The sequence below is a fragment of the Dermacentor albipictus genome, chromosome 1, assembly GCF_038994185.2.
Source record: "Dermacentor albipictus isolate Rhodes 1998 colony chromosome 1, USDA_Dalb.pri_finalv2, whole genome shotgun sequence".
Classification (NCBI taxonomy): Eukaryota; Metazoa; Arthropoda; class Arachnida; order Ixodida; family Ixodidae; genus Dermacentor; species Dermacentor albipictus.
Genome location: NC_091821.1, coordinates 203,628,445 through 203,648,024, shown reverse-complemented (window position 1 = coordinate 203,648,024; position 19,580 = coordinate 203,628,445). Strand labels below are relative to the sequence as shown.

Below are 19,580 nucleotides of genomic sequence, written 5' to 3'. Positions count from 1 at the left end.
TCATAAGGCATGTGTTTGCTGCAGCAAAAGTCCAGAAAGGACTCGGCACAGAATGTCAAGATATTCGCCCAGCAAGACCCGTAGGGAACGTCCATCTTCCAGAAGCGCTGCGATTCAAAGCTAATGGAATGGTCAGCAGTCAAGATAAGCAAGAGACGTTTAGAGTATTGGCAGAAAAAAAAGCAGGGAAGAAATTGATAGAACCATGCAGAGTTATTAGAGGCATGTGCAGTATATAGACAGAGGTCTTAATGAAGAGAAAAAAGACGAATGAGAGATAGACAAAGTACTAGACTGCTATGCATATATATATATATATATATATATATATATATATATATATATATATATATATATATATATATATACGTGTAGAAAGACACAGACGAAAAAGGCTATTTACACTGGACTGGAGCCAGAGCGCCAGGCCGACATTCACTCGTGCCAAGGGCACCGACCCACTTCGTCGTCGTTCTCGCGGCGGCTCGTCTCTCGGGTATCTACCGATAATATCGTAATACTACCCCCCCGGCGGCAAAAGCGCCGTCACGGTGCTTTTCAATATTCAAGGCACGTGGAGAGTTGTAGGGCTTGAGTCGGGTGACGTGGACAATGTCACTGGTTGTCACACCGGAGGACGTAGTGGGCGTGGCTAGAACAATTTCATAGGTGACATCGGTCACTTGGCGGAGCACGCGATATGGGCCGGTATAACAGGAAAGCAGTTTCTCGCGGCGGCTCGTCTCTCAGGTCTCGGGTCTTCGCACTTCTAATGAACGAGGGCGAGTTAAATGAAAGTGAGCCTACCCACCCCGCGCAATAATGGTTCGGTTCATTATCTGCGAGGCATGCGCGTAGCACACAGGCATCTTTCATCCACAAAAGTGACACGCAGATGTGAGGGTAAATGTTCTTTAATGCTTTCGTACACTGGATTGAACATGGTTGCGTGACATAACGGGAAATCCAAAAGTTGAACAGCGTGTTGCCGTGAATGTTTTGGCAGCTGAAGGTGTTTCCCAAAATGAAATTATTCGCCGTATGGCTGCCGTGTACGTTGAACATTGCATTTCATTAGCCATTGTGAAGCACTGGAGCAAACGGTTGAAAAAGGACGTGAAAGTTGCAAAAACGATCCAAGACCTGGCCAAAGCCATCGTGCAATCACCCCCAACACAAGTGCAAAAGTTGATGAGCTGATGAGACAAGAACAGAGGATAAACATCGATGAACTGGCAGAGCGTGTGAACATCAGCCGCGGTTCGGTTCAAACCATAATTCATGAACATCTCGATCATCGGCTCTTGTGTGCGCAATGGATGCCCAAGATTTTAAACCGCCGCCAGAAGAAAGTCCTGCGCTGCCTTGACTCATCTGTTCCGGTATCACAATGAGGGTGACGACTTTTTGTCTGCAATTGTGATCGGGGACGAACCATGGTGCCACTACTACGAGCCTGAAACACGACGGCAAAGCTTACAGTGGAAACATTCGAATTCACCGCCCTCTAAGAAAGCAAAGGCCGTCACTTCCGCCGTAAAGGTGTTGTTTACTATTTTTCTTTTTTTCGATCGTCACGAGCCATTACTGATAGAATTTTCTAAAGCCGAAGCGACTATCAATCGTTTCCGATATTGTGAAACGCCGGATCGGCTGCGTGTCGGAATCAAGAACAAACGACGTGGAAAATTGATGAATGCGGTCATCTTGTTCCACGGCCTGACTATGGTGTTGGGCTGCTGAACACGAGGTCACGGAATCGAATCACGGCCACGGGGGCCGCATTTCGATGGGGGCGAAATGCGAAAACACCCGTGTACTTAGATTTAGGTGCACGTTAAAGAACCCAGGTGGTCGAAATTTCCGGAGTCGTCCACTACGGCGTGCGTCATAATCAGAAAGTGCTTTTGACACGTAAAACCCCATAATTTAATTTTTAATTTTTTCACAATGCCCGTCCCCACGTCGCTGATGTGGTTAATACAAAACTGGCAAAGTTAAAGTGGGAAACGCTGAAACATCCACCATACAGCTAAGACCTGTCGCCTAGCGACTTCCACATTTTGGGGCAAATGAAAAAACAGCTTAAGGGAAACAGATTCGTGTCGGACGATGACGTGAAAGAGTCAGTTGCAGATTTGTTGAAGCAGCAACCTGAGGAGTTTTATGAGACAGGAATCGCCCGACTCGTTAGTCAATGGGATAAATGTCTAAATGCTCATGGAGACTCCTTTTAAGTTAAGTACCCCGTTTGTCAAATATTTGCATTGGCTCACTTTCATTTCACTCGCCCCCGTATGTTTTGCAGAACGGCTTTATATAGGTGCTCCCTGTTGGGACAATAATTTCGGTGCAATTACTCACGATACACGACCGATGACAGCTGCTCCAGCGTAATACATTGGAATAAATGACAATGTCATTGAGATTTTTTTTCACTGGCCGTTGCATATGTACAAAAACGTAAACAAGGTTGTTGAGTGACAAAGTTTCATTAGCATATTTGTCCTCAACTTGTTCATTTCATGGCCTTTACATTTGTCGTATCAGTGGCATGCACTGCTTTGCTGGTTTCGAACTGATATAGTTCTAAGGATCGTGTGATATTTTCTTTACTTATTAAATAGACAAAAACGTGGAAGCATTGATATCAGTTATTTTGAGCAAAATTTCTGGCACATACGAGTATATCTTTTTATTAAAAGATAGATAGATTACTTGTTTTGACAGTGCGTAGCGTTCAAGAATTCGTTTGCAGCATCTTTGGCAATGGCAATGCAGTTATTATTCATGTATTTGATCTCTCGACAAATTGTTTAAGAGGAAGCTTTAGCTCGGGCCCAACTCCGATGCGGCCTATTCAAATAAATGTAAAACGCAGAAACGCTTTTCTGAGATAACCACTGGATTGCTTTTAATGGAATTTGTTGAATTTGAGAAAGTTAACTTCTAGTATCTGTTGGAAGCTGAAGTTCGATTTAGGGCCTGAATTTTGTTTAAAATATTTTGAAAAATTTGCAAGTGCGAAAAAAAATAGAAGCACGACGTTTACAAACTAAAAGCTCTTCATCAAAAACAGATATCGCGGTTCTTCAAACGGTATCTATTATAAGAGTCAAAGCGGACAAATTCGGTATGTCAATTTGTATCTTACGTGAATTAGTTACGTGGTGCACAAGGGTTATGCAAAAGCCGTATTTCGATAATGCTAAATTGTTTGAGATTCATTTGTAACATATCAATTTTGTCCGCAGTAGATGTACTATTAGATGCGATTCACAGAATTGTGATATTTTTCATTGTTGAGTTACAGAGTTTTAAACGTGATAGTCTCGTTTTCTGAAAATTTGAGATTTGTGCCAATATTTAATAAAATATTGACAGCCTAAATGAAAAATTGGAAACCAGAAGACAGTAGAATTTAAGTTTCTCTTTTAAATACAACAATGCTCATCAAATTTTGTCCAGTGGTTGCCGAGAAAAACTAATTCACCTTCTACATGTATTTAGACAGGAGAATATGCCGGCCGCAACGGCTTCGCGATTGCGGTGGTCGACTCCGGAGGCAACGTGCGGGTGACCGCCAGCACATCGAGCAAGCAAGTGGAGGAAGCAGAAGAAATAGCCATCGGCCTGGCCATCGTAGGCCGATAATGCCACACGATCCTCAGCGACTCCAGACAGGCGGTGAGGAACTACGCTAAAGGAAGAATTGCCTCAACGGCGGCACGCATACTGCTCCGACAGGCAGACAGCGACAAGAGGACTCGAATCAAGTGGTTCCCGGCGCACGCAGGACAAGCGTCGGAGAAGAATGCCAATCGCAACGAAACGGCACACGCCCGAGCGCGAGGACTAACCGACCGCGCCAAAGGCAACGGCCGTCCGCTGTGGTTCGGCGCCAAAGACAGGATGACCGAACTGACCGAGGCCTTTCGGCTGGCCCGCAGACTTCTCCCGTCGCCCTGCAAAAGACTGAGCAGGTCGCAGGCCGTGCTGTTCAGGAAACTACAAGCGAGAACGCTTCCAAGCCCGGCGCTATTGCATAGGATGTACCCATAATCGCACCCCGATGACAAGTGCAGAGCGTGCTGCAGGGAGACGGCCACATTCGAGCACATGCTATGGGATTGCTCCAAACATCCAAGCGAAGCTAACTCAGGACGTATACCGCGGTAGCTCGAGGAAGCAACGCGGAGCGACGACCAAGAAAAACAACTCCAGGTCGTCTAGCAGGTCATCGAGGTGCTGGCTAGGCAGGAGCCTGGCGAGCCGACAACGGCGAGCGGGGATCCTCGCAGAGCACCCGCCACGATGACGACGTAGGCCACGTCCGAAGCGCGCCTGCGCGCTTTACTGCAGGCTCAATAAACGTTTTCCCAATCCAATTCAGCGCTGTGTCTGGCTGTGTTCTTGTACCCCATAACGATGGCGCTTACCCACTACCGGGGGGACTGGCCAAAAAAGTAGGCGGATTTCTCGGGCCCTTCTTTTTTTTTTTTCTTTCCGCCTACGTTCGCACATGACTATATATAGCGTGCAGTGAATGGGAGAATAGGGCTCGGCAGACGCCGCCACGGGGCGACGGCGCGAGAGCGGAGCCACCAGCAGCGGCGGCGGCGGTGCACGTCTTGGGCGGACGGCGTCGCGGCGGCACCGCTATGCTCCTTCGCCCGGTCGCCGGCCTTCGCGGAGGCCCGTGCCCCGGCCGCCGCCATGACGACAGGCAGTGAGTGGCGGCCTCCCGCAAGCTGGCGCGCAGCGGCGCTCACCGCCGCGCTCCGCCCGCAGATGACAAGGTCGAGGAGACCGTCTGGGAGTACAAGGCGCTGATCCTGGACAGGGACAAGAAGCCCAAGGGTCCCCACACGTGGGTGAGGTGAGTCCGCCGCTGGCGGGGGCGCGCTCTTCCGACGTGCTCCGTCTGTCTGCGACGTTCGCTGTTCGGTTGTGCGCGTCGTGTCTTTACGAAGGCGACGGTTAATTGAGGACGAGTTTTTTTTTATAAGCCTCAAAGGCACGCGAATGAAGGTTTCCGAGTCGGTATTGATCACCTCGGATCTTTTTTTTTTTCTTTCAAAGGGACACTATACACTTCTGACCGACTACATTTCTTGCTTCCACTACGAAGAGGTCTGTAACGTACATACAGGGTGTTTCAGCGAACACTTTCAAAATTTTTTAAAGGTTGCCTGTGGCAGACAGCTCAATTCTATATATATTCAATTCTATATATATATATATATATATATATATATATATATATATATATATATATATATATATATATATATATATATATATATATATATATATATATATATATATATATATATATATATATATATGCGATTGTCCGCATCGACAACTTTGACATACCGCGATGTTTCTGTGAACTTGTTTCGTGCCCAATTTAGTCAGAGACCGAGGAAAATTGATAAATTCATCGCCTCAGACTTGATCTCACGGCAGCGAGTTGGCGAAGAATAAGGTTTCGTGCGAATATAACTACGAATTCTTTGTTTGTTCCCGATTCTTTTATTTAGTCTCTAAGCTATATATTATGTAGATAAGTTGTCTTTGCCTACACCAGGATTTTCTGTTTTTTTTTTTAGGCCATACAGCGTTTCTTCTTTAAATTCGGCTACCTGCGGCACATAGCACAATCTTAATCCTTGAGCTGGATTTCTCCAAGAGGCGGACCTACACGATAAATAAAAACATACAATCGACTAATTGATCAAATTTCACGAATAAAGTTTAACTAATTACTTTACGACATATTGCAATCTGCGAATTGAAGATGCATGGTGAGTTTGCAAGTAGTAATTACGTGCTATTGCAAGTTTGCAATAGTACGTCACTGGGAACAAATTCTTTGAACAAATGTGCGCCTCTGCGAGTAATCCAGCTCAAGCACTAGAATCGTGCTATCTACTACAAGCGATATTTAAAAAAAAAACTCCGTATAGTAAAAAAAAATGCGCAGTATATCTTCTCATTTTTTCTAATAACTCCTTGACATTTGTACTCCTCAGCAAACCGGCCTCTTTCATCAAAGTTCAAGAAAGCGACCCGGATCTGCAGTACGAAGCGTGCGAGTTCGGCAACGGGAGTTCGCGCAATGTGGCCTACAGGGTAATTTTCGTTGCTCATTGTTTGCCTTCACGTTCGCAAATGATGACTCGCACTCTGAAATCGTACTTCGCATTATATATGAGAGTACTGCATGGTTCGAGGAGGCGCCCGGGTACCGCCATGGCGCAGCTTCCAGCATGAGCATTCCTCGTGTTATTCTACAAGTAGTGGTTCGCGCAGCTCGTTTACCTTCGCAGTGGAGCTCGATGAGCGCGGTGATGAATGCATCGAAGCGGTGGCAACGGTGCCTCCGTGTATACCTGTTCCTCTGCGGGGTCAATAAGGTCGCTGGCTGAAGGTAATTTCACTGTACCCGACAGCCGAGGCTCACTCGAGCTACTACACTTGCCGTATTACGATGTATTACAGCAAGAACAAGCATGCTGGCATAATGGCTGCTCGCAAAGACGAAGTGTTGGGGGAGGAGGCCACAGTGGCGAGGTGCATATGCCTGCCGTTCCCCTAACCGTAAGGAGGCGGTAAATAACAAGGGCTTGATGGGCGACAACTATATCTTTGCTGCAAGACACGTGCAGTCTGAAATCACCTTACGATTTGTTTTTCGATGTTCGGTACCGGATATATAGATATACACGCCATTCAATGGTATTTGTTGAGCAAATCCCTTTGATAGCGTCAGATTCCGACCAGCCAAATTTGTAAAGTTGCATATCACTGTGAGAATTAGTTGCAGTGTTTTGCCATTTTTTTGCTTTATTTTTCAGTACATTGTTTGAGGGGTGAATCTTTTAAGCAATTAGCTCTCTTCTAGAGCGAAAAAAAAAATGGCGTAACGACTGGCAAGTTTACTGGCCACAGCATGCCGGCATAATTGTGAGAAAAGCGCAAAAATATTTGCTCCTTGAAGCGCTGCTGCCGCTGAGACCGTTTAGCAGAGCCAGGGGGTTACCGCCCCGCTACGCATAACGCGTGCGCGCGCGATTTCGCGTAACGTCGCTTTGCATTTCGCACGGTAACACGTGTGGGAACATTCTTCTATTTAAAGATAACAAAGGCCAACGGACTTCAGTTCAACCCCGACCACGGCGTTCTCAAGCCTAACGAGAAGGTGCCGCTCAAGTTCAAAGTGCGTCCAAGTGAGTCAAACGCGCTGCAAGGAGCATCGCCTTACAAGCATCGGGTATACCTGACCTCAAGTGAGGTTGCCGTTCTTGAATTATAACGCAGGCTGACTGACCACCGCGAGTATACTGAGGTCAGCCATCTGGCGTTATGATTTAGGAGCTCCGCGTGCACCATGGTGCAAACGTACGAGCACCGGGCCTCTGTCCATGCCCCAACCCCCCATCCCACCTTCACCCATAGACGTTGTCGTTTGTTGCTTGTTATATGCAGACAGGACGGCACCACCGGCGAACCCCGCACGGACGTAGATTACTTACTGTGTGCATGCAGGTTTCAAGTGCCGCTTGACATCGCGCTTGTTCGTGAACCTGGATTCGGACCTCCGACTCGTGCTCACTTGAAATATTCATCATCGCCTAAATCTCAATCTAGCAGACGCTGAAGCTTCCTAAGTAAAACAACGAACGACTGAAATAAAACGAAAAATCATTTATGAAGTCACGAACATGTGGATATATAAGCGTTCTTAAGCTGCTCTTACAAAACGCCTACTTCCGCGTGAGCCTGTGCAGGTGAGCCTGATTAAATGAAGTCGTCAGTAAGATAAAGATCCTGCAGAGACGCTGTACAGCCTATCATAAAGTTTAACTCAGATAATTGTGTATACGCGGGAGAATCCACTTACCATACACGCTCGTGTTGCCCTGCATGGTCCTCCGATCGATTGGCACTTGTTTATTGGCACTTCGTCAACTACGGCAAGTTTGATAACAACTCTTCGACCTCCACGCGGGAAACGTGGAGTAAAAAGTCTGCACACTCTTCGATCTCACATAGCCGCTCGCCTATCGCTTCATACGCCATACCCAAATTTAGCATTGTCGAAGGATAAGACTACTATCCCGAATTCGCACGCTGATAACGTTTAAATGCCATTCAGTACGACGATTGACATAAAGCGAGCTCACATTGCAGTACGTTCCGATGGGACGTATAAAACTCAATATCAATGCATACCCTGTGGGCGCACTCAACTTTCTACATTGCAAGCACTTACTACGTCTCGATCTTTGCATTTTTGCTGCTTCACTTTTTGCTGCGTTTTTGAGCATGTGCATTGTGTACGTTCGTAAAAAAAAAGAGGGGGGGGGGGCTGCTGAAGTGAACCAAACGTATCGAAGAAAAACTCCGTTAACTCGAGATTGTAAAAACTAGAGAAAATTTCGAGATAAGCGGAGTTTCGAGATAAGCGAATTCACGAAAATAAAAGTCCGTGGGCTCGCATAGACCACATTGAGCCTTTGAAATGAGGCGCCAGTAGCCGCTAAATTTCTCGCAAAAGCTGAATATTCCAGGAGCGGTATTTTCGGTAGATCACTTTTGCAAGATATTGTGCGGCTCGGCATCCGATACATGCCACCCCGTGAGGATTCACAAACATACAAACGCAGAGCACGGCGAACAAGCGAGTTGATGATGCCCCGCGCTCACGTGAGCATGCATGAGGCGGAGGTCACGTGTACCTTCTCGCGCTTATCGCGCTTCGTCAGGGGTCAGAGCGAAACTCCGTCCGCATTATCAATGAGATATCAGCCGGCCGTGAACGACGGATGATAAGTCGTGTTTAGATGAATGCGACAAGTGGCGCATTGCACTGCACCACATCAGCTTTCTAGCGCATCGTATCCATGTAAACGGGGCTAGTGCGTTAGGAAAGCGTGTCGCGCCAGACAGGGGTGGACTGAGACGATTAAGTCGACTTTCGGAGCGCATGCAAACAATCACATCGTATTAGGAATTATGGGAAGAGAGTTTCCTGCGGATCTGCTGCGCTCGCCGAGCTGCGGGGCAGCAAGATTGGCGAGAAAATGGCGACCCCGATGGCGACGCCGGATAGCGCTGGTTTGCCTTCGATGTGCGATCGCACCAGGGGTAATACGCTATGTAAAAGCTGGTGCATAGCATTCCTCGTAATGTTCTAGGAAACGTGAGGCGCTATTGTTGCATTCTGTCGTATTCCTGTAAACGCGGCTATGGAGTGGCTTAGAATGAAGTGGAATTCGCTACAAACGTGCGGCCCTGTCACTTTTTGGCGATATCGCAGCTGCGCACAAAGTGTGGAAATCTTCGGGTAATTACTTTTTCGTGACATTTTGGCAGGCGATATTTCGAGGTATCCCGAGTATGTCACAAATACATTTCGAGATAAGAAGTGAAAAATACACGAATTTGACACCGAGTCACGAAATAAAGTTCGACTTAACCAGTATTTTGAAATATCAGAGTTCGAGTTTTTACTGCAGTTGAAAAAGTGATGGAATTCTAAAGGCTGATTTGGAGGTTCCAAGAGGAAGTCTGCTTCCCGCGTGCTATATGTCATGTAATCAACGATCGTAAGAGCAGGTAAAATATTTTAGTAAAAAACAAAACAACGCTAATCTCGAAACTGCTGCTATCGATACTTATGCGTATTTTGATAGCGGTCGTGGTAAATAACTTATCTACCACACAGACTGTGCTGTACAGCGGCATCTACTATGCGGACCCTTGCAATTGGGCTGAAAAGGCTAACGGGCTGCAAAATAGACGGCGGAATAAAACGACACGTTCTACGGCAAAGAAAACCGATCAGGGGGCGGGTTCTTTTAGTCGCCTTTTTCACGTCCCACCAGCAAAAAGTAAACGTTGCACTTCTGCTAGTTTAAATGCGTAGTGCGCGTAGTGCTTATTGATGCTTATCGCGCCAAACAGAAAACTGCGAATGTGAAGATCGAGCTTAGCTGCTGTGGGTGAGCACATCAGCTTCGCACGCGACTCCTACAGCTATGCAGGATCGATCGAATATTTCCCTAGATACATAATAACCATCAGTGCGTGCTGTCCGGGTGATCTATGTGAAGCGCGCTCTTTTAAAGGACACAGCCACACACGCAGCCGGAGCTTGGCATTGTGCACAACCCCAGCACACGTCGTCTCTGAGTCATCTCTTTGCTGATTCCGGGAACGTATACCGCAAGACTCGGTTATATCAAGGAGGTAGCGCGGAAGGGTTAGTGGAAATGTTTGGGCAAAGTCCAAGTCATTGAAAGTCAAAGATTTCTGCTGCTGTGTCGCAGAAACCAACGCTCGACATTGACGTCGGTGACTGTCACGAGCGTTTTCTTTCTTTTTTTCTTCTTTTTTTTAAAGGCTGATTGCTGATGCTGTAAAGGGCGTCTGATCAAGGCTTGCCAGCGAAGTAGTATACGCGAGAAAGGAAACACGTTGCGCTTCGCGGAACAGTTATGACTTTAAAAGTGCTCTGACGAAAGTGCCTTCGGCCTCCTCTAGGTCCTTTGAAAAAAAAAAAATGTCGCCTTGGTGACAATTGTATGCAGTGGCCGGATGTAGGAATGACACTTTTGTGCGGTCTCTCTCATTAAAGGGTTATTGAGGTGATCATTTTTGCACTTCTGTTTGCCTTAAACGACAGCACGAATCTTCTCAACCTAACAAGAAATACTGGTAAGCGTCAGAACGCTCTAAATAATTTAGCTTAAAAAATAATTCGGGAAGAACTCATCTACATTGAGTATCCAACTATGCGAATAGCCCAAATGCGTCATGTATGAGGTGTGTACTACAGCATTGCTCCTCTTTTGCACTTCCCGTTAGACACGCTGCGCCATCTAGAGGCGCGCCCGCAAAGTCCGGGCGTGGTGTCAGAGATGCGTGGCGCGCCGGTGCGTGCGAACACGGAGAAATAATCCGTCCTTCCCCACTGGCGTTTGTGGCGCAGCGCACTAAAGTAGGGGTGTGCGAATAGTAGTTGTACACAGCGAATCGAACAGTACCAGAAGCGAATCGAGTGAAATATCGAATATTTTTTAATAGCTGGCAAATTATGTGCAGCCTTCTCACCATTATAATATAAAAAAAATTCACATTATGGTACTCACAACATTGGAAACTTTCTGTGATTACACTGTACATTATAAAGCGTGCTTTATTAAAAGCACGAAGGGCACATTATGAACAACTGAGCAGTTTATTCGCAAACTCAAGGTTCTTCGAAGCATATGCGGTCATGCGTTTAAAAAGTTTAAGTAATATTAAATAATAGTTTTAGGAAAATAAAGTATAAAAGGGCAGGTTTGTGGGCGAGATCACGTCTGTGTATACTTTTGCGACCAAATGCGTGGAAATGCGTGTCTGCGGCGATGGCACAGCAAAAAAAAAGAAAATTTTCTTTGGTGCCATTTTTGCATCGAATATGTTGCCATTAAACGTATATTAATTGCGATGAGAGGACACAGGTGGTGCATCTAAGATACTACCAAGAGCGTGTTACTGCGAGTGATTGTGTTTAGCCTGAAAAGTCTGGCAGCCTGAGAGACGCAGCGCACGTACGTTATGTCCCCTGTGGATGGGGATGAAACTTATCACATTTTTGCTTCAATTTGTCTCACCCTGTAGCGTCAAAGACGAGAAGCATTAGAAAAACTATTCGAAACTATTCAGATTTTCGAATGACGACTGTTCCGCCCGAGGACCAAGTCGAATAGTAACTATTTGATCCGAGGAACGAATTGAATAGGACAATAGTCGAATCGTTATTCGAAAGTTTTGAATATTCGCGCACCCCTACGTAAAGCGTCGGGCTGCCGTGCTTGAGGGTTCGATTCCGCCCAGCACTGGATAAATTTCAAAATGTTTTAGACTGAAATACCAATTAGACTCGTCTTAACCGCGAGAAAAGCCTTGCCAGAGAGGGCGCAAAAACGATGAACGGGTGCGACGCCACGTCGAAATTCCCGTACCTCTTCTCGGTCACGCCATGGATTTTGTGAACGTCTGCATGTGTCTGGTTAATTATTTACACATAAATTATTGTGGTTGCACTTGAACGTGAAAAAATAAGTCAGTAAATTTTGGCTACTTTTCCTGCACGAAAATAGAGCAAGTACAAGAAAAAGATGTCGCCCAAAAGGCGAAGCATCGATTGCGATAACTAATTAGTAGATACCTATTCGAAGTAAGGATAGCAGTGTTATCGGCCGTATAAACTTGTAAACATTCGCTTACCAACTAAATTAACAAGCATGGTGCCACGCGCGCACAAGCAAACGTGAACACATCTCACTTGATGACGGCGTGCACTTGCTGTCAAAACGCTGGAGTGAGGAATCGCGGCAGCAGCAGCGAGCGAATTGACCTTCGTTCTGCATCTCGTTTCATCGCGAACTAAGCGGCGAGAACACCGCGCACACGAAGCTATCAGCACTCGGCGCACTCCGTCCCCATTGCAGGTCGCTTTCAAGATAGCGCCCGCGCAGCCACGCCATGCGCACCCGCCGCCGGAGTACAAAGCCCCCCACTCCGACGCCTTTCGCGCGAGGGTAGACGGCGCACTTCCTCCCCGGTTTCCCCCCTTACGCGCGCAAGATTGAGCCACCATCGTCGGCTCACCCTAGCACGCTTTCACTCGCACTACAGCATACGGCGCGCGGCGACGTTTTCATCGCCCTGGGACTTTATACGGAACATCGCGGTGACGAAGACGGCAGATATGCGCCTGGAGTGTCCACATAGTTGTTTCTGCAATAATACTCCGAAATGCGTGACGTGCACGCCGACGTTACTGACGCAGTGATGTGGTTGCAAAATCCCTTAAAAAGACCAAAACTGGCCGTCATTTCCAATATTTTCCCGCCGAATATGTGCGAACAGGGTTATTGAAGGATATCGGTCCACGTATAAAGCGCTATAGTTATTAATTGGGGAGCTTGTGGTTCTGTGTCATCGCGCGTAAATAGGTGCCGGGGCCGCGAACTGAAGGCGCGCGCGCTGCACGACGCAGGCACGAGGCGAGCCGACCAGGCCCAGATTGAGATCCTGGCCATACACGTCAACCCGACCAACAGCGACAAGGCGATCGAGGATAAGTGGCGCCTGGTGCCCGCCAACAAGGTGTCGCGCGTCCGGTGAGCGATGCACCGCGGCACGAGTGTTGATGAACGGCCGTGGGCCTTTCTCTGCTTGCTCCTTGACGTCGCGTGCAGACCAAATGCAATATACGTGGGCCAGACTGTTCAGAGAGAATTTTGTAACGGCAGCTCGACGCGACGGATGATAAAAACTAAAGAGAATAGGAGTGGAACAATCCTTTAGAAGTATGCGGCTCCCTTGTATACGGAATCTCTCTTTTTTAACAAGCCTCGGGCTAAAACTTTCGTTGAATAGTCCCCGGATGTCAAGCATATATATAGGGTGTCGAATACCCGTAATCAGGCATGTAACGAAAGGATATCGGTAACGAGAAGGGAAGGCAGAAAAGATAGGTACGAGAACTGAGGCTGAGTGATGAAGTTTTAAGTACGAAAACACAGTGACTGTATTTACGCCCTGTAGTGAAATATTTCGTATTAATCTTGACCTTCTGGAGTTCGCTGAAGGGACACTAAAAATGAATATCATGGTAAACTGTATTAGTAAATTGCGGTTTTGCAATAACAAAAAAGGTAACCCTTACCATGCAAGGACGCTTGGCAATGCAGGAAAGACGGCAAAGCAAGACTTAAGTGGCGACGCCACCATGATATTTGCGCGCCAGCACTAGTGACGTCATAAATTATGGCAGCGTCTATTCGGATCGGATTACCTATCATCGATAAAGAATGATGACACTGCATTCTAGATGAACAAAAGACTCGTTGCGTACGTTCTTCTGTCGAGCCTCGTTCACTCTTGCGCAGCATCCGCCAACTTCCACATCCCTGAGCCCCTCGAGCGCACAGATATCTGCGGTAAGGAGGGTTCGTCCCTTAATTATACTCACAGCAGCCGCTTCTTTCCCATCCTTCCACATGGCATTTTTGCGTGCCCTAAATGCATCGTCCGCTGTCCGAAGCAGGAACACTGCACAGCTGTCACTGACCTGCAGGGCGTTTATCGTACACCCGTGAGCAAAAATTTACGGACCGCAGGGTCACCTAAAAAACTTAATTTGTGTGCAGTTAACGTGCACAAACTGAAATTGACGAGTACACTGGAAAGTCAGCAATGCCAAGTTTGGACTGCAGTCCTCAATTTCAACTTGCATTCACAGGCAGATAAGAGAATAGGCTTTATCGCGCAATCCCTGGTTTATATACATTTGCTCGCGGTTGTACACATTAATGCGAAAGCATTATTCCCATGAGGCAGAAAAGCCGGCGTTGTCCGCAGCGAATGGTACAAAAAATCAATGTGATGCCTCAGCGTCTCGTATGACGTCAGTAGTAACACAGAAGATGGTAAATAATATAACAACATTAATTAGTAGTAATTATGGGTAATTCATGTGAATTAAAGTCAAATAAAGTGAATTGGAGTGAAGTAAAGTGAATGAAGGTGAATTAAAGTGGATTAAGGCTGGTACAAATTAGAGCAAAGTGGATTAGGGTAGAGTTGTGAAGGACACGTGACAATGCATGACGTCACGTATCGTGGACGTACCCAATTAATTAGAGAAATCATTATGCTTTCGCATTTCAAATCACGTAAGGATACTTAAGTGAGCGTCAATATTTCTGAAGCACAGTGGTTTCAGTCTATGGTGACACGTTAGCATGAATCCACCGAAGATGGCAAATATATTCCCAGAACGTTGCATTCCCAGGGGTTGCATGAGCGCTCGTTTCGCGCTTCTTACTCCTTCCAATCCCATCAGGCCACAACCCAGAGGAACAAAACGCGGAGGCTAACGCAATCCTGTACACACGACGCCCTTGCCGCGGTACGAGACCTATACGGAGTAGCACACACATGACGCACACCTTCATAACAAAACCAGCATTGTGCCACGACAACGTGGCCGCTACAGCGAAAAATACCACGTGACTACCTCTCCTCAGTTTTCCCTTCCTCCGTGGGAATGATGGTTAGTACAACGCCTTTACCTAAACTTCGTCCATTTAGCTTCAAACGGCTTTGTGACCTTGCAAGCGCATCATACTCAACAAAATACGGTGTTGTATTTGAATAAGCGTCAATAACATTGTCCGACGGCAGAATTCGAACACAGGATCTTCAGCACACAAGCCTGACATTGAAACCGTCAAGCCAAGGACGCACGCGTTGACAAGCGGCATCTCGCGTTGACAACGCGCGCAAGCCAACGCGTTGAGGCGTTTGGCGCGTTTCGATACACACTTGCACTACAGAAGAAACCGACGCATCCGAAACACCACGAGTGCATCAAGACAATAAACTGCCTATTCACGGGCTTCTTTCACGCTCGGAAAAATACATTTCTGTAGCACGTATTGAGCAACAGAAAGCTGTGTCGGGAGTTGTTCATGTTGCTCTACAATTTTCTCATTGACATGTTTCGTCGAATTGTAATATTTGACAAGTTGATTAATTAATTAAGACTATAATAAGTAATTAGGCGCAATGCAAAAAGGTAATCTCAGTATCTCCAAGCGACGGCAAACAACATTACCTTGGATCTGTCCAGCTTCACACGCATTTGCATATTTTTAAATCCCACACATGGTTCATGAGCCACACACATCTAGAATGCTTCGCTTCACGTAATGTCAACTTGAGTTAAGTCTGTCTGTCTGTTTCTTTTTTTTTTTCAGCTTTCTATAGATTGTTGTTTTCAGCCAGAATATGTTAAGACGCCAGATAACCGCGTGATATGCTTCGAATTTCAAGAGCATGTATTAAAGCAACAAAGTGTTCCAAACAGCCGACACTCCGCCCATCCTCCCACTTCACTCACTGAAGTACCCGATGTTTTACCCACCGTGGTAGCTTAGTGGCTATGGCGTTGCGCTGCTAAGCTCGAGGTCGCGGATTCGATACCGGCCGGGGCGGTCGCATTTCGAAAGGGGCGAAATAAAAAGAAAATAGAACGCTCGTGTACTCAGGTTTGGGTAGGTGCACGTTAAAGAACCCCAGATTGACAAAATTATTTCTGTCCCCCCAGCCACTACGGTGTGCCTCGTAATGAGATTGTAGTTTTGGCACGGGAAACCCCAGAATTTCATTTTTATTGTTTACCCGGTACTCCCCGCACCAGAAAAACAAGGAGCTACTAAGCTGCAATGTTCAACCAGTAATAGCACTGTCTCTGTCCTTTTTAATCGTGAGTCGTTCTCGTTAAAGCTCGTTAATTCGAACCGCAAGGGGAAGCCGCTTCAGTTCGAATTAACGAAAGTTCGAACTAACGAAAGTGAAGGAGGCCAACAGTACACTGCGATTTGGAAGCAGTCGGGAATGTCAGAAATTTGGCGTGTCAAAAAGTGATGGCGTGTGCCGCGGGCACATGCCATCTTCAAGTCGAAGCTCTGGGTCCGACTGTGCCACACCACCGATGTCCACCGAAACGAACGTTAGCCGATGCTTAACACCATCCCAATGAATCGTGACGGCCGATACCTCCTAAGCTGAAAACAGAGGTGCACAACGGATGAAGACTGCCGAGACAAAGACGCTGAACATGTGAAGGTGGCGAAGGCCCTGATTCGTTGGTTCTTGATTGCAAGCGCAGCTGCGACGTACTTGATTCGCTGTGTTTTGGAGCTTGCCGTGCCACCTCCGCACAACATTAGCAGCTGTACAAGATTTGCAAAGCCTCCGAGATTCGCAACGGGCAAGAAGTCTCCGAGGTTACTTAGAACGGAGAGGCGGCAGCCGCGGCTGCCTTCTGGCTGACCCCGCGTCGGTTAGATTTTTGTCCGATTTTGCCTTCTCTCGCCGTTCTCTCTGTTTCGGAGGCAATACAGCCTTGTGTGTAGGCAGTAGGCGCGTTTCTCTGGCCGTGTGCCAGGCGAGCGTAGTTCGAATTATCCGTGAGGGGAACCTTCTCGCGTTCGAATTAACGGACTTTTTTATACATAGACTTCTATGGAGCTTGGCCGGACCAAATCGTACAGTTCGAATTATCCATAAATTCGAATTATTGAAGTTCGAATTAACGAGCTTTCACTGTAATTTAAATTTGTTTGGATTTTGTCAAAACGTGATCATTATTCAGCTGTTCTCGTCATAATCTTTCTTCTTTGTATAAACAATGGTAGCTTCAAATAGTTTACTGCTGCATACTTTCGCTTCGGGCAAACGTATTGCAGCGAACACGCTATGCAAGTTATATTATTTGAAACAACCTATACAATGCATTGGAGGACATACTTGGCTTCAAGGTTTTCCAAGAGCGTTAGAAAGTTAGAATTGTTCATAATGCTTCTAATTATATCCCTTCAAAAATATATTACCCGTATATGCGTGGGAACATATTCAGTATTTGATAGAATATAAAAATTTTACACGCACAACAAAAAAAAATGCATTCGCTTCTTAATCTGACTTAAGCTTATTGTGACGGTCAGAGACCAAACACCTGGTTTATCGACGTTAAATAAAAAAATAACATACTCGCCCCACCGTCCTAGACTGACCTATGAATATGCCCCTGGTCAGAACTTCCTATATGATGAGTCGTATCACGTCGTTTTCATACAAACATGGCAAATACGAAGACGCAGCCTCGTTCATTTTAATTATTCGTGATTCACATTATGTTGAAGGACAGTGTATGAGGCCTTAAGGAACTGTGCATGTTCCGCGTGCGGCGTTCCTTCGCAGCCACACCGTGCAGCTAAGGGCGCCCGAGATAAGCAGGCCGCAGCCATTGCCGCCACCTCCCGCAGTTGCCCACGTGACGCTCCCGGAACGGCCTTATCGGCATGCGGAGGACCGGCACGCGGAGGACCAGCATGCGGACGAGAAAGAGGCGGATCGGCCGGCGGTGCCTACGGTCGATTGGTCGGAGCGCTGGAGATCGGAGGCCCGGCCGCAACCGCAGGACGTCCCTCCTGAGCGTGTCGTCCCGGCCCGACAGGTGCGTATAGCAGACGAAACCGTGTACGACCGGCGACGGCTCTGGGCCGTGTCCGGTTCACTCGATACTGCGACGCCAAAATGCCGGAGAGTGAGTCTCGTCATCCACGTCTTCCGAGTTCGAAGTACGCCACAAGGTGGATCTCCACAAAAGCAGCACGCGTTTCAAGTGGCTGAGTAACGATTAAAAGAGAACACAAGCTTGCATAGAAAGCGTTCGCGCGACATCATGCTGCAAAGCGTAACCAGCGCACGCTGTTGGACGGCGTGCGGGCAACTTCGGGTTTTCACTTCTTGTTTGCCACGTCATCTATACAATAATGATCACATATAATGTGAGCAACATATTACTCAAAAATCCTCAGCCATGCAGAAGTGCGTTTATCCTGTCCGAAGAACTCTCTTGGCATCCCCTTCCCGCCGTGCCTTCTCTCAGCTGTTCAATCATGCTTTCCGCCGCAGGAAGCAAGCAGTTCCTGCACTGTCATCCACGTGACCGTGGCCTTGTTGGCGTTGGTGGTGTTCGGCCTAATGGTTCAAGTATACCGCCTCTGGATCCGCGTGGACAACATCGGCGAGAACTTCTGCCACAAGCACTACTGCATATGGTTCTTCTGTCGATGAGGCGAATCCCTGGGCGGGCGCCATGCGCGTGCGTGCCACGAAGCTGCGAGCGAGTGCGTTAACCACGCGTCCGCCTGCTTGTCCGTCCCAACGGGCCGATGGGCGACCGCTCATCGCTTCCTGAACGACAGTACGGCTCCGCTCATGTAAATAAATACGGCTCCACGAGGGGTATACTTGTGTTGCCTAATTTATTTCTCCAACTCCGCGGCTTCGCGCAACCGGTCAGCGTACGCGTAACTCCGGGATCTCGCTTTGTGCAAGCTTAGAGTGTTTTCAGCGAGCGGTGTACGCAGGGGATCAAGCGCCTACGTAATGAGAACGCGCGTAATGTCTTTGAAAAGCTCTCTCTCTCTCTCTCTCTCTCTCTCTCTCTCATCGGAGGATGCCAAAATGTGGCCGTGACGGAAGGTCGTAAATAACGTGACACCACGGAGCACCCTTGGGCATGCTGGCCGTCGATAAATGATGGGTTTAGGGTCGCCGTGCGGCATCCCATGACTTATCTTGTTTTCGTGCCCCGTGAGGGGAAGCTGTGCGTTGACACGAAATGATGCATCCGTCGTGTACGGGCGGAAAGGCAATAAATTACGACGAGAGAGAGCGGGGCATTCGCTGTTTTCCTACGTCTACAGATGTGTATCTGCCGTGTTAAGGATGTGCTTCTACTGAACCTAGGTTACAGAAGTAAAAGCTCATAGTATTCCGCGTCCTTGTCTGCCTGTTCGAGCGACATACGCATTGCCCGTGTTGTGACACGCAATACCCGCTCGTCCGGCATTGCGTGTATTCGTTATCTAACATTATTAACATTTTTATTTTTACTTTTGGAATTCCACTACTGCATGTAAGCACGGGCCTCA

The 19,580-nt window shown here is 47.2% G+C and overlaps 1 protein-coding gene across 2 annotated transcripts; it reads left to right on the top strand.

Annotated features, from left to right (window-relative positions):
• The first annotated feature begins 4,524 nt into the window (after positions 1–4,524).
• On the top strand, positions 4,525–18,893 carry LOC139054152 (uncharacterized). Of its 2 annotated transcripts, none has more exons than XM_070530758.1 (7): positions 4,525–4,726; positions 4,792–4,879; positions 6,039–6,138; positions 7,145–7,235; positions 13,064–13,187; positions 17,839–18,094; positions 18,556–18,893. In XM_070530758.1, exons 1-7 carry the CDS (start codon positions 4,717–4,719, stop codon positions 18,715–18,717), a joined length of 831 nt encoding a protein of 276 aa, XP_070386859.1. In that variant the 5' UTR covers positions 4,525–4,716; the 3' UTR covers positions 18,718–18,893. The 2 variants fall into 2 exon arrangements, with proteins under 2 accessions (XP_070386859.1, XP_070386858.1); XM_070530757.1 differs by having other exon boundaries at positions 4,526–4,729.
• Positions 18,894–19,580: the final 687 nt, after the last annotated feature.